At 42.5% G+C, this 13,101-nt stretch overlaps 2 protein-coding genes across 3 annotated transcripts; one reads left to right on the top strand and one right to left on the bottom strand.

Annotated features, from left to right (window-relative positions):
- Positions 1 to 868: 868 nt before the first annotated feature.
- LOC136519697 (putative transcription elongation factor SPT5 homolog 1) lies at positions 869 to 9,976 on the top strand. The gene is made up of 22 exons (XM_066513069.1): positions 869 to 1,346; positions 3,173 to 3,408; positions 3,493 to 3,636; positions 3,709 to 3,870; positions 3,947 to 4,030; positions 5,890 to 5,960; positions 6,034 to 6,391; positions 6,488 to 6,643; positions 6,738 to 6,835; positions 6,916 to 6,964; positions 7,030 to 7,182; positions 7,282 to 7,425; positions 7,497 to 7,596; positions 7,764 to 7,931; positions 8,003 to 8,051; positions 8,126 to 8,217; positions 8,636 to 8,705; positions 8,893 to 8,947; positions 9,055 to 9,163; positions 9,274 to 9,417; positions 9,503 to 9,600; positions 9,696 to 9,976. The coding sequence occupies exons 1-22, from the start codon at positions 1,013 to 1,015 to the stop codon at positions 9,936 to 9,938; spliced, it is 3,117 nt and encodes a 1,038-aa protein (XP_066369166.1). The 5' UTR covers positions 869 to 1,012; the 3' UTR covers positions 9,939 to 9,976.
- A 263-nt stretch (positions 9,977 to 10,239) lies between these two features.
- On the bottom strand, positions 10,240 to 11,816 carry LOC136519698 (uncharacterized). 2 transcript variants are annotated; one of them, XM_066513072.1, is made up of 3 exons: positions 11,148 to 11,816; positions 10,845 to 11,018; positions 10,240 to 10,704 (listed from the first exon to the last, which is right to left on the bottom strand). In XM_066513072.1, exons 1-3 carry the CDS (start codon positions 11,172 to 11,174, stop codon positions 10,459 to 10,461), a joined length of 447 nt encoding a protein of 148 aa, XP_066369169.1. In that variant the 5' UTR covers positions 11,175 to 11,816; the 3' UTR covers positions 10,240 to 10,458. The 2 variants fall into 2 exon arrangements, with proteins under 2 accessions (XP_066369169.1, XP_066369167.1); XM_066513070.1 differs by having other exon boundaries at positions 10,845 to 11,816.
- Positions 11,817 to 13,101: the final 1,285 nt, after the last annotated feature.

Here is a 13,101-nt window from a genome sequence, read left to right as displayed (position 1 = left end):
GATAGATAGATATAGATATAGATATAGATATAGATATCCTTGCACCATACACCAATTCCAAACATAAGGGGCTAAGAAAACTGAGTGGTATCAATGATACAGCTCTTTACCATTAACCTTGGAAAATAAAGTTAAAGTTATATAGATATAGATATCCTTGCACCATACACCAAATCCAACCATAAGGGGCTAAGAAAACTGAGTGGTATCAATGATACAACTCTTTACCATTAACCTTGGAAAATAAAGTTATTCACATGTCTTTTTGTCCATCAATCACCGAAACACATGAGGACCAATTAATGAAACATAAATTTAGGGTACCTTGCATCAAGAATCGTCACATGAAAAGATGTGAATGCAACTGCCGCTTTGTTAGATTACAAACTTCATCATAGTCACTTTTCTACCGAAAAGAAGCAAATCGTTATCGCACAACCTAAATGAAAACCAAATGATTAAAAAATAGTTTTTATCGATTTAAGAAATATATATAGATATTTAGAAGGCACATAATTACAATGCTTGCCAATAGATAGACTGCCCAACTAAGAATATGCTCGTTGTCATGATCTAACACGCATATTAAGTTTATCCAGCAATGCAACATTACTACATTAGTTATAACAAATATTTGCCAATTTGAGAAATGTAACATGATTCATATTCGGTGTCTTTCACTTTCCAGCCGTTGCCACTCCTTTGCCGTATGACGGTGAAAAGCTGTCTCGGTGACGGCCGTTCAAAACATCAGCAATCTTTGCAACAAAACACTGGCGGGCCGCTTGATGTCCCCAAACCAGCCCACTCTGGTTGCTACAGGAATCCAACGGCCTTGGGCGACGGCAGCCCTACGCACGGCTTCGCGGAGTGCCGGAGTCGCGAGGCGGCTCGGCTCTACACCCTCGCGCTCGCGGCTTCGCCTCTCTTCCCTCACACGACTCGCCGCGAGGAGTTTCCCCTTCCTCCGCGCGCATCCCCGCGAGAGCTCGAAAACCTAGCCGCCAAATCCATGGCTCGACGCGACCACGACGACGACGACGAGATCGAGGAGGAGGAGGACGAGGAGGAGGCCTACGACCTGGACGAGGAGGAAGAGGAGGACGAGGAAGACGACTACGAGGAGGAGGCGAGGCGCGGGAAGGCCTCCCGCGGCGGCGGGCGGAAGCGGTCACGCGAACACAACTTTATTGACGACTCGGCCATCGAGGACGAGGACGACGACGACGACGGCGGCGGGGGCCGGCCGAGGAAGAAGGGCGGCGGCGGGGTGCGAGGGTTCTTCGACGAGGAGGCCCAGGTCGACGAGGACGAGGAAGAAGAGGACGAAGGCGAGGGCGAGGACGGTGAGTGGTCGCCCTATTTTATTGCGTCGTGATGCTCTGTTTATGACTTGGGTCGTATTTCTGCAGTCTTTGTTGAGATCTGGACCTAATTTGGTCGATTTCCAGAACTGGATTTGGGGATATAGTGAGAAATTAGCAATTTCTATAACACTTTATTCTCTAGATGGAATCCACCTCTTTTGTTTTGTTTTCATGACTAGGCAGTAGCTGCAGGTTCGCAAGAAATTTAGTTTCATAGCACTTGTGTAGCTAAAGCAGCTAATTTTGATGTTCGCCTTTGCTCCAGATCTTAAGACGAAGTTTAGTCATCATGTTTACCTATATTCATAGAGGTGCACCCTCGGTGACGGCTAGTTTTTTCTAGATAAAAAAGTTAGCTGAAGTACCCTCCCAATATGTTCCGTTAACTTGTTAGTGCCTGTGCAGATCCTGTCTTAATTATCAGTTCAGTTGATAATTTGCTTTGTTGTTCGACCTCAATTTGATCTATTTATATTAGTTATCCTTTATGTAAGCTTATAGCAATGGTGGTTTGGTCAGACCTAAGTTTTTAAGGGTATAAGGAACCGGGTCTAGTTGGATGGTATTGGGGCAAACTTGATGCTAGGGCCTGAACTTGCACTGCAGTTTGAGACTTGGATTTGTTCTCCCTGATCATTTCAGGCATGCAGAGTTGCCCATGAGAACAAACCTATGGGCCTGCTGTTTTCAAAAGCTACTTGAAAGGACTGGAAAGAGTCAGTTCTCAATGCCATATTAACACTGTACCAAACACTGCATACAGTTGACTGAACAATCTTCTTATGCTATCGAATGAGTTAGTTTTGTTCTTTTAATGTTGGATAAGATGCTTGAAGCTTGACAAGGCCTTGGCATCAAATTGAAAATCCATTCATAAATTGTATCATAGTTCAAATTGTTTAGCCTTATGCAGCAGGAAAAAATTTTATGCCCTCTGGGCTGAAACTTTTTATTTGAATCAAATCAAAATTATCTTCCATATTCTACTGGTCATCTTTTACCCTCATTGTGCAATTTGAACTATCAGGGTGCATTAGATTTTCTGTAAGGATTTACTTGTAGCCCTGGAAATATTCCAATCAGCTCCATGCTTTCATCCATTTTCACAGTTAATTTCACAAACATCTTCCTGCCTTGATAACTGGAAATAATGGATTGGACATACTAAACTGTTTATCTCTGAACTGAGTGCTGATATATCTATACATCACAAGCGAATTATGAATGTTGAAGTCAGCTGTTTTGCTCCAATACTACTTAATACTAAGTTATGAAAAGAAATTAATCTTGGGCCTGTAGAATATACTAGTTAATGCTTCTTAGTAGAGCAAACTAAACATTAACCTGGTGACACATTGTGCTGGCTATGACTACTAGCATTGCTAGAAACAGTGACCCCTCCTTCCCAAATATAAGGCGCGGTTTGATTTGGTGTGGTCTTCGAGGTCACTCTTTGACTGCTAATTTCTCTTATAATCTATCCTTCGCGGCAAAAAAAAGGTTGGTCAGTAGAGGGTATTTCTAAACGCGAAGTCCAATGTAACCACTCTTGTAGCACAAAGTTTTCATATTGTTAGACTAATTGTTGGCAAAGATTACAAAGTTTGATCATGAAATACATGCATGTCTTATATATTGGGACAGTGTGAGTATGTTTTTATTAATTGCTTTTGGATCTGTAAACAACTGTTTAAATGTTGAAATTGAATTAGCTCTGTGCTTATTGTTGTACTAAGCAACAGAAGCATGTTCAGGTTTCTAATGCACTGATGTAGTGATATCTGCTCCTTTGCCTTTCATTTTAGATTTTATTAATGATGCTGGGGCCGACCTTCCTGATGAGGATGTTGTTAGGGCCTCAAGACGTCATTCTATTCCTATGAGGGATGAGGAAGAGGACATTGATGAGATTGAGAGACAAGTGCGGGAGAGATACGCAAGATCCACTCATATTGAGTACGGTGAGGAAGCAGCAGAAGTGGAACAGCAAGCTCTGCTGCCCTCCGTGAAGGATCCTAAACTATGGATGGTCAAATGTGCGGTATGCTCAAGATTTATCTTACGAAACTGCTTGGATGTTTATTGGCCCTACTTCAGCTCTACTAACGCATAACTGTGATTTCAGATTGGACATGAGAGAGAGACTGCGATTTGTCTGATGCAAAAGTACATAGATAGGTCAGACCTTCAGATAAAGTCAGTCGTGGCATTGGATCATCTAAAAAATTATATTTATGTTGAAGCTGAAAAGGAGGCCCATGTCAAAGAGGTAAGCATGTCTGCGTGTGCTTGGCATTTTACTTCTGATTTCATTCCTCCTTGCTAAACTTGGTCTATGCAGGCTTGCAAAGGTCTACGAAACATTTATTCTTCAGCAAAAATAACATTAGTGCCGATAAAAGAAATGGCAGATGTCCTCTCCGTTGAGAGCAAATCTGTCGATCTTTCAAGGGATTCTTGGGTCCGAATGAAATTGGGCATATATAAAGGTGACCTTGCTAAGGTATTACCACAACACTTCTCTTATAAATATATACTGTATACCATTCTTCAAATGTTTATGTGATCATGTTTTGCAGGTTGTTGATGTTGACAATGTACGTCAAAGAGTAGATGTGAAGCTGATCCCTAGAATAGATCTACAAGCTTTGGCTAGTAAACTGGTTAGTTCTAACCCTTGTTTCTCACAAGAGCAGTGCTACAAGTACACCTATTTTAGTACAACTTAGGTACTAAAGAGATCCAAAGGTTAAGATCACTTGGATGGAAAGCTCATAGATGCACTGAATGGTTTAGATACATGGTTGTACCTGAAGTTGTAGTCAAAGCATTACGCTTCTCACAATCTTTGCACTTTTGTTTATTATTACTTCCTATCAACTTTAATTGCATAAATTAAGGAGTGGAGCTAATCTATTTGTCTCAGTTTTATTCTCTTCTGTTATGCACTTAAGTTAACAAGTAGCTACTTAACTAGCTAAATGTATATTCAAAACTGAGGTCTCAGGTCCACAGTCTGATATACAATATAAGATAATAAATTATAAACAATGTACTCCCACTGATTCCAAAGTTTAGTCGTTTATAGGAAACATCAACAGGGTCTCCAGTATGATACTTTGACTTGCAAATTTTATAGAATCATACTCCCCATTCCAAATTAAAGATGTTTTGTTTTTTTTCTTGATATGCACCTTTTGCTATGCACTTTGACATACACTATGTCTAGATACATAGTAAAAGCAATGTATCTAGAAAAGCCAAAATGTTTTATAATTTGGAATGGAAGGAGTAGCATTTTAATATAATATCATGAAAGGTTTCTGTGATGAATGTAGTAACGTCAAACATGTGTTGTCAATCAGGAAAATATTCAGTGCAAACCCTTTACTCGGTGGAATCCTAAAAACCTTTTACAAAAACATACTTAGGAGTTTTCAAAAAATTGAAACTATGCACATTCAACAGATAAGTGTCGCGGAAATGCGTATGTTGCATTGGATTTGCGGTCATACAAGAAGGGATCGAGTTCGGAACGATGATATACGTGATAGATTAGGGGTAGCACCAATTGAAGAAAAGCTTGTCCAACACCGGTTGAGATGGTTTGGACATATCCAACGGAGACCTCCAGAGGCACCGGTACGTAGTGGAATCCTAAGCCAGGATAGTAACGTGAAGAGAGGCAGAGGAAGACCGAAATTGACTTGGTTAGAGGCAATAAAAGGAGACTTGAAAGGATGGAATATACCCAAAGACTTAGCCTTAGATAGGAGTGCTTGGAAAACAGCTATTCACGTGCCTGAACCTTGATTGCTTCTGTTGGTTTTTAACTCTAGCCTACCCCAGCTTGTTTGGGACTTAAAGACTTTGTTGTTGTTGCACATCCACTGTGCATCTATGGATATGCATTTGTGCAAAATTTGAGATTCAAAACCAATTATAGAAAAAATCTTATGAAAATAACAAATTTCAGGTGCACATGCACTAGAAGACAAATTCCTAGGAATTTTATCCTCTAGTGCATATGCATCTCAATTTTGTTATTTTCATAGGAATTTTTACAAAACGAATTTGAAATCTCAAATTTTGTGACAACATGCATCCGTAGATACACTATGGATGTGCATAGTTTGAAAATTTTTATAAACTCATAAGTATGTTTCTCTAAAGGGTTTTCATGATTCCACCGAGTGGAGGGTTTGCACCCAATATTTTCCCGTTGTCAATATATATAACTTTTCATATATTAATAGATCAAATTTAACTGACTACAATCCTAGAACAATCTACATTTGGAGTTGGAGGGAGCTTTCGTGTTTTACAATTGAGTTCACTGTATTTTTTTATATCTCCTGGTCATGTTTTTCTAAAGCAAAAACATCTTGTGATCTGTGAGCTGTATTTATTTGAAGTAATTTTCTGATTATCATGTTTGGTTGTTATTTTCTTGATCTTGATTGAGCTGTTGAGTTAATCAGGTCATTGGGGTCCTTATCCTGATGGACAATTTGTATTTCAGGAAGGGAGGGAGGCTGTAAAGAAGAAAGCATTTGTCCCACCACCACGATTCTTTAATATCGATGAGGCGAGGTGACATTTTTGTCCTTAAGAATAAGAATTATCTAATTGTTTCTGTTATTGTTTGCTAATCTTGTGCAAACAGGGAGATGCATATTCGTGTGGAACGGAGGCGAGATAAAGAATCTGGGGAGTACTTTGAGTGGGTTGATAATTTGAAGTTCAAAGATGGTTTCTTGTACAAATCAGTCTCCACTAAATCAATCCACACAAATAATACTCAACCGACTTTCGATGAGCTTGAGAAGTTTAGGAAGCCTGGTGAAGACATGAATGGGGACATGGCGAGCTTGTCCACTCTGTTTGCAAACAGGAAAAAAGGGCACTTTATGAAGGGTGATGCCGTCATTGTTATTAAAGGAGATTTAAAAAATCTGGAGGGGTGGGTTGAGAAAGTAGAGGATGAAACAGTTCACATCAGACCAAAAATATCTGATCTTCCGGTAACCAATTGCAATTATAGCTACTTATTATTATGAAATTTATGGTGGAGGAATGGCTTACAGTATTGTCTATTGTTAATGCATTTGTAACTGCAGAAAACATTAGCCTTTAATGAAAAGGAGCTTTGCAAATATTTCAAGCCTGGTGACCATGTCAAGGTGATCTCAGGTGTTCAAGAAGGTGCTACTGGCATGGTTGTTAAAGTGGAAGGACATGTCTTGATAATTTTGTCTGACACAACTAAAGAACATGTGAGTAATTGTCTTATCAAGATTATGAAGAATTATTTAAGCTGATCTATTTGAAATAATTTTTTCTTAAATGTGCTCTTGTTGGATGACACAGATCCGTGTGTTTGCTGATCATGTCGTCGAAAGCTCTGAAATTACCACAGGAATCACCAGAATTGGTGATTATGAACTGCATGATCTTGTCCTTTTAGAGTAAGTTTACTCTTCAAATGAACAATAATCGTAGCTCGTTTATTTTGATTACTTACCTGTACTCGTCAATCCATTTTTAGCAACTTGTCATTTGGAGTAATTATAAGGGTGGAAGCTGAAGCATTTCAGGTAATAATATTATTCTAGTAAGGGTGATTGTACTTCACACTATACTTACTAAGGTGTATATTTAGGTTCTGAAAGGAGTGCCAGATAGACCTGAAGTTGTGCTCGTGAAGTTAAGAGAAATAAAAAGCAAAATTGATAGGCGCTCATCAGCTAAAGATCGTTCTAATAATATTATCTCTGCAAAGGATGTCGTAAGGGTTATTGAAGGAGCATGCAAGGTGTGTCCCAGTTCTGTTTGTTACGATTTTGGTTGGTTGTTTTGACTCCTGTTTATCTCTTATCTTTATTGTATTTACATCCATATTTTATCAAATTAGGGGAAGCAAGGACCTGTGGAACACATACACAAGGGGATACTGTTTATCTGTGACAGGCATCACCTTGAACATGCAGGCTTTATTTGTGCAAAAGCGCAATCTTGCCTTCTTGTTGGTGGATCAACTGGTGGCCGTCGAGGAAATGTTCGTACTGAACCCTTTTGATCCTTAGTCATGCTTGAGAATTTGTCTCATTTTTCACTTTGCTGATGCAGGGTATGGACACAGCTGATGCACGGCTTGGTGCTTTGAGATCTTCAGCAAGCATTCTGCAATCTCCAGGAAGGCTGCCCCCAAGAGGACCTAATATGAATTGTATGATCTTATTTTGATACTTCCAGTTTCCAAGTTCAAAGGCTTAGTTTCGCCTGGATATGTTACAGCGGACTATTCAAATATTCTACACTACATTTCTTGAAGCAAGGGAGTTACTTTATGCAGCTGTAGATTATATATTAATATAGCCTTGCCATCCAATGCAGATGGTGGAAGGTTTGGAGGCGGCCGTGGTGGTAGAGGACATGATGCCTTGGTGGGTAAATGTATTAAAATTAAATCTGGCCCTTATAAGGGATACCGTGGCCGTGTTAAAGAGGTGACTGGTGCACTTGTACGTGTAGAGCTTGATTCATTGATGAAGATTGTCACAGGTGAATCCTCTAATTGTTATCTATGCCCTGTGACTTATCATATGTTGGAGGCTAATATGACTAATACACAGTTAAAAGAGATGATATTGCTGACACACCTACTGTCGCGACACCATTTCGGTAATATCTTGTTCACTTATTTTAAGCAGTCTTTTCTTATGTATTTTGCTAATTGAGTATTATCATGTCATCAGTGAACCTCGTTATTCATTGGGCGGTGAAACACCAATGCACCCGTCTCGAACACCACATCATGCTTATCAGACTCCAATGCGTGACCCTGGAGGTTTGTTTGCCTGTTGTCCTCATATTTCCATATGTTCCTATAGATCAAAGGATGTCTTTCCACCCATGAGCTGTCACTGATTTTAGCTGTGTTTTGAGTCTTTCCCCACATTGCAAGTTGCTTCCTATGGTTAGTACATTTGTTTGCTTATATCTAATTGTTTGAAATATCCTTTTTCTATGGATTTTTTTAAAAGGCAAGATAATGCTTTTTGTCCTTTGTCTGTGTACTGGCTGTGTGTATGTCCCTTATTTGTTGCATTGAACAAGAGAGCCTAAGCTGTGACCACAATTTGATCAAGCATTCGTACCATAGTAGACTTTCAATGAGAATCTATATTGGCATCATCTGTTCCATGCATTCAGTATGTCATTCATTTTGCATGTTTCTGCAATAATCTCCTATTCATTTACTACAGCAACACCAATACATGACGGGATGCGGACTCCCATGCGAAGTCGAGCCTGGGCTCCTATGAGCCCTCCGAGGTTGCAATTTTTTCCACAATGATATTTCTGATCCATATTTGTTGGAACTAGGGTTGGGTCTGTTTGGGATGAAGGAAAGATAATTTCTTTGTTCCAAACAGCAGCTTACTGTTTACTTTTGTATTTGGACTTAAAAGGTAGCCATTGATATATGATTTTGATCGTTGCTGTGTTGGTCATTTACCAGGGATAATTGGGAAGATGGAAATCCTGCTACTTGGGGTAGCAGTCCAGCTTACCAGGTTAGGTTTTGCCACTCCTGTCCTATTCCTTATTTAGTTTTTAGTAAATTGTTTTGTGCAGATGTGTAACTCCCACATGTCTTCTTCCAATTATCCAAACTTTTCAGCCAGGAACCCCACAAGCTCGGCCATACGAAGCCCCCACACCTGGATCAGGGTGGGCAAACACTCCAGGAGTTAGTTTCAATGATGCTCCTACTCCCAGGGATAACTATGGTATAGAAGTCTATTTGATTATTTGTTCAGTATACTATTGTAATTATGTGTTTATTCTGTATTGTCTGGATACTTATTCGAACAATTTTTTTTTCATTCTGATCTCTTAGCAAATGCCCCAAGTCCATATGTGCCTTCCACGCCTGTTGGTCAACCAATGACACCAAACTCAGCTGCATATCTTCCGGGCACACCTGGTGGTCAACCAATGACCCCAGGCAACGTTGGAATGGATATAATGTCCCCGATAATAGGTATGCTGTTATGATCGCTATGTTTTCAGACCTTAATGTGCTGCCTTGCTTTTGTAGATATAACCATGTGCCGAAATGCCTGCAGGTGGTGAGGGTGATGGTACATGGCTGTTGCCAGATGTTTTGGTCAATGTGTTGAGGGGAGGTGATGATGGTCCTGGTGTGGTTAGGGAAGTACTCGGGGTATGTGTTGCATGCAGTATGGTGGAATGCAAAATTCTGTTTTTTTTTTTTTTTTGGTGTCTCGTGCCATTGCTTATATGCACTTTAACTTACAGGATGGATCTTGCCGAGTGGCACTTGGGTCGTCGGGCAATGGTGACACGGTGACAGTCCTTCCAAACGAGGTCGAGGTCATCAGGCCAAAGAAGAGTGACAGGATCAAGATATTGAATGGTAATTTCCGTGGATACACAGGAAAACTCATAGGTATAGATGGTTCTGACGGAATAGTGAGACTTGACGACACATACGAAGTTAAGATATTAGATATGGTGATTTTGGCCAAACTGGCGACTTAAAATGGATATATATTTCGTAACGTGTCCATCTTTTTCCACACTTGTCGGGCGTTTGCCATAGCGCTGCTCGTTTTCTCTAGCTCGTTGTTTTGGACTTTTGGTTGAGACTTTCATTTAGGTAGGTGTCTTGATCAGTGACTGGTTTTACACATTGCACATGCCGACATGCCTCATTGTCTTGTATCATGCCACAAATCGGGAAAGGAGTTTATGTAACATATGGGAAAGGAATTTATCAAACTGCATTTCTCATAGCGTTAGTTGTCACATATGGGAAAGGAATTTACCAAACTGCATTTCTCATGGCGTTCTTTACTGAGGACCTGTAACTTCTATATCCGATCTTTACACAAGAATCAAAAACTCCCTACCCCTTCTAAGACACCAAGAACAATGTGCAAATGGCTGCTAAACGAATGGACAAAATGGCAAGCGTTATTCTCGAAGCAAGCAAGCGGCGAAAAGCCGCGACATCGCGGCGCGGCCTGATCCTGCCCTGTTGCGCTTGTGCTCGTCGGCTTCAGTAGTTCTTGGTGGGAGTCTGCCCGACGACGTCCTGCCTGCACTGCTGGAACACCTGCAGGATGTTGCGGTAGGGGCTGCTCCGGGACGACGGCGAGGCGGTGCCGGCGCGGTGGCGCTTGCTGCTCGACGGCCGCGAGTCCGGGCTGAGCGCTTCCTCCGCCTCCTCCCGCGCAGGCCGCTCCATCTCCGCCGCGTCCTTCCGCAGAGTCTCCAGGAACGACTCCTTCAGCGCCCCATCGATCTGATGGTCAGACAAGCGAAACACAGCGTTCATCTTCAGTTGCGAGTTGCGACCGATGGAGGAAGAAGACGCGCGCGGTGTGGAAGGGATTCGAATCGAATCGAATCCAGGGGGGTGGGGATTGAAATTGAATCGCTCACCGTGAGAGGGCAGAAGTCCGGCATGGGCCACGCGACGGGCCCGCCGTCGTCGGGAGGCTCCGGCAGGGGCTCCACGGGCGCCGTCTCCTCCTCACCCTCCTTCCCTGCGTCCCCGACGCCCACGCTCGCCCCGTCGACGACGACGACGTCGTCCGCCGCCGCCTCGACCTTATCCTGCGCCCGCAAACAAAGCCCACCCATGGTCAGCAAACACCAGCGGGCAACGGCGACCCTATCGATCGCGCACGCGGGGACGGACGGCCGGCCGAAAAGAGGAGAGGGCGAGGGATCGAGTCCGGGTACCATGAAGCTCGCGCCAGCCTCCACCATCCGATCCGATCCCCTCCGCGCCTCGCCTCCGATTCCGAGAACGTCCCGGCGCCTTGCCTTGCCCCTTCCTGTCGGTGCTCGAGGCGGGGATCTTTTCGGACTCGCGTCGCGATGTGGTTCGAGTTTGAAATGGGGGGGAGAGAGCGTAACGGCCGCGTTAATTATGGGAGAGGAAATGGCCAAATGGGGGGCACATCTGGGAGGAGAGGTGGGGAAAGACAACGGCTACTTTTTGGGCCGTGCCAGAAGGAGAAGCCCGCTTGCGGGTTTGTCGAGGTGGATCCGATTTGGGGGCCAGGTGAGGGGATCAGTGAAAAGGTGAAGGACGGAGCCATCTGAAAATTCATATGCAAGACCACGACAGATGCTTGGAGCCAGGCGACAATGGCACTGAATCATCGAAGTATCGAATCAAATAGGCCCTTGTTTAGTTCACCAAAACTCCCAACTTTGGCACTATGCAAAAAGAAGATTCCCCATCATATCAAACTTGCGGTACATACATGGAGTATTAAATGTTGACGAAATCAAAAACTAATTGCACAGTTTGGTTGTACTTTGCGAGACGAACGTTTTGAGCCTAATTAGTCAACGATTGGACAATTATTACCAAATAAAAACAAAATGCTACAGTGTAGCTACAGTGCCAACAAATTCAGCCGGCGCCGCATCTGGCCGAAACTAAACGCGGCCAAGGTCATACAGTACATATGATCTTTTACGAGTCTTCATCGTAGTACTTGATAGGTCTAGTTTTTTTTTACCCTCTAGGTTGAACTACCCATTCTCGATATCCCTGGGCAAGATACTTAAAAAAGACGGTACATAGTTTCTTGCGACACCAAAGCCAGACCAAGAGCCGTGCATTTTAGCAGATCATCACTCACGGCATGTTTGGGTTTTGATTTTAGGTTGCCAAGCCAAACTTTGGTCATAGTCAAATCAGGCATGGTCAAAATTTGGTCATGTTAGATATGTCTAGATGGTGGCCAAGCGAGAATCCTAAAACATGCCAAAATTTCATCACTGCTCTGAGAGCAAGACACGCAGGGCCCACGAATCATTGTTTTGACATGAAAAGGATCGTTAATATGGATCTTGATTCCTAGATTTTGTTGCAACGATCACATAGGCCCATCCGCCTACGGCCTATTTGGCAGGGCTCCGTCCTGGCTCCGGCTCCGGCTACTACAGAGGAGTCCTGCCAAACATCCCTTAGTAACAACAACAAAAGAGGTTTCAAAAAACATAAAACAACAACAAAAGAAGCACATTATAGCCAATTCCGAGGAGACCCATCAGCTTATTTACTTCGATGGCGCACGCAAAATTTCACCGTGTGCCAACAAATTTTGGCACCAAACTAGGCATAGGAGCATAGGACAAATTACCACGACATGGCTAAAGTTTGGCTTGGATCTTGGGCTTCACAAGCCAAATGTGCCTTGTTTGTTTCGTTGAAATTTGGCTTATGTTGATGCTTATGCTGAAATGCTATGAGAGGAAAACACTGTTGGTTCGCTGAAAAGTACTGCTGAAGTAGTGCAACAGACAAAAACATCCTGACTTTAGGTGTCTAAAACCGAATGCCTACGAGTGTTGTTTAGCACAGGAATATATTTAGGGCTAGTTTAGTTCAAACCTTGGACTAGTTGCCTGGGTTCAAAATCTGCCTGTGAACTGTCTGTACGCGATTACAAAATTGCCTAACCAGGCACATGTCAAATCCATAGTACCTTTTGGTTGGTGGAATGATACATTGCCTCAATGGCCAATGGGGCACGCGATGTTTGGTTGAGTTTGCCTGTGCCGATCGATGTTGAGAAAATAAATGTGAGCATTAATTGGAGCCAGGCAACTCCTAGGAGATTTGAGGCGATCGATTTTTAAGGACTAGCACCAGGCAACACATCCAGGCAGCTATAGT

This window comes from Miscanthus floridulus, chromosome 18 (assembly GCF_019320115.1).
Source record: "Miscanthus floridulus cultivar M001 chromosome 18, ASM1932011v1, whole genome shotgun sequence".
NCBI classification, from domain to species: domain Eukaryota; kingdom Viridiplantae; phylum Streptophyta; class Magnoliopsida; order Poales; family Poaceae; genus Miscanthus; species Miscanthus floridulus.
This window is presented reverse-complemented; position numbering and strand designations above follow the sequence as displayed.

Excerpts from the sequence above, each read along its gene's own strand:
- LOC136519697 (XM_066513069.1), top strand. The coding sequence starts at position 1,013 with ATGGCTCGACGCGACCACGACGACGACGACGAGATCGAGGAGGAGGAG. Across the intron at positions 8,948-9,054 it reads GTAGCAGTCCAGCTTACCAG|CCAGGAACCCCACAAGCTCG; the intron begins GTTAGGTTTTGC and ends CAAACTTTTCAG. Across the intron at positions 9,601-9,695 it reads TGGTTAGGGAAGTACTCGGG|GATGGATCTTGCCGAGTGGC; the intron begins GTATGTGTTGCA and ends TTTAACTTACAG.
- LOC136519698 (XM_066513070.1), bottom strand. The coding sequence starts at position 11,174 with ATGGTGGAGGCTGGCGCGAGCTTCATGGTACCCGGACTCGATCCCTCG. Across the intron at positions 10,705-10,844 it reads CGGACTTCTGCCCTCTCACG|ATCGATGGGGCGCTGAAGGA; the intron begins GTGAGCGATTCA and ends TCTGACCATCAG.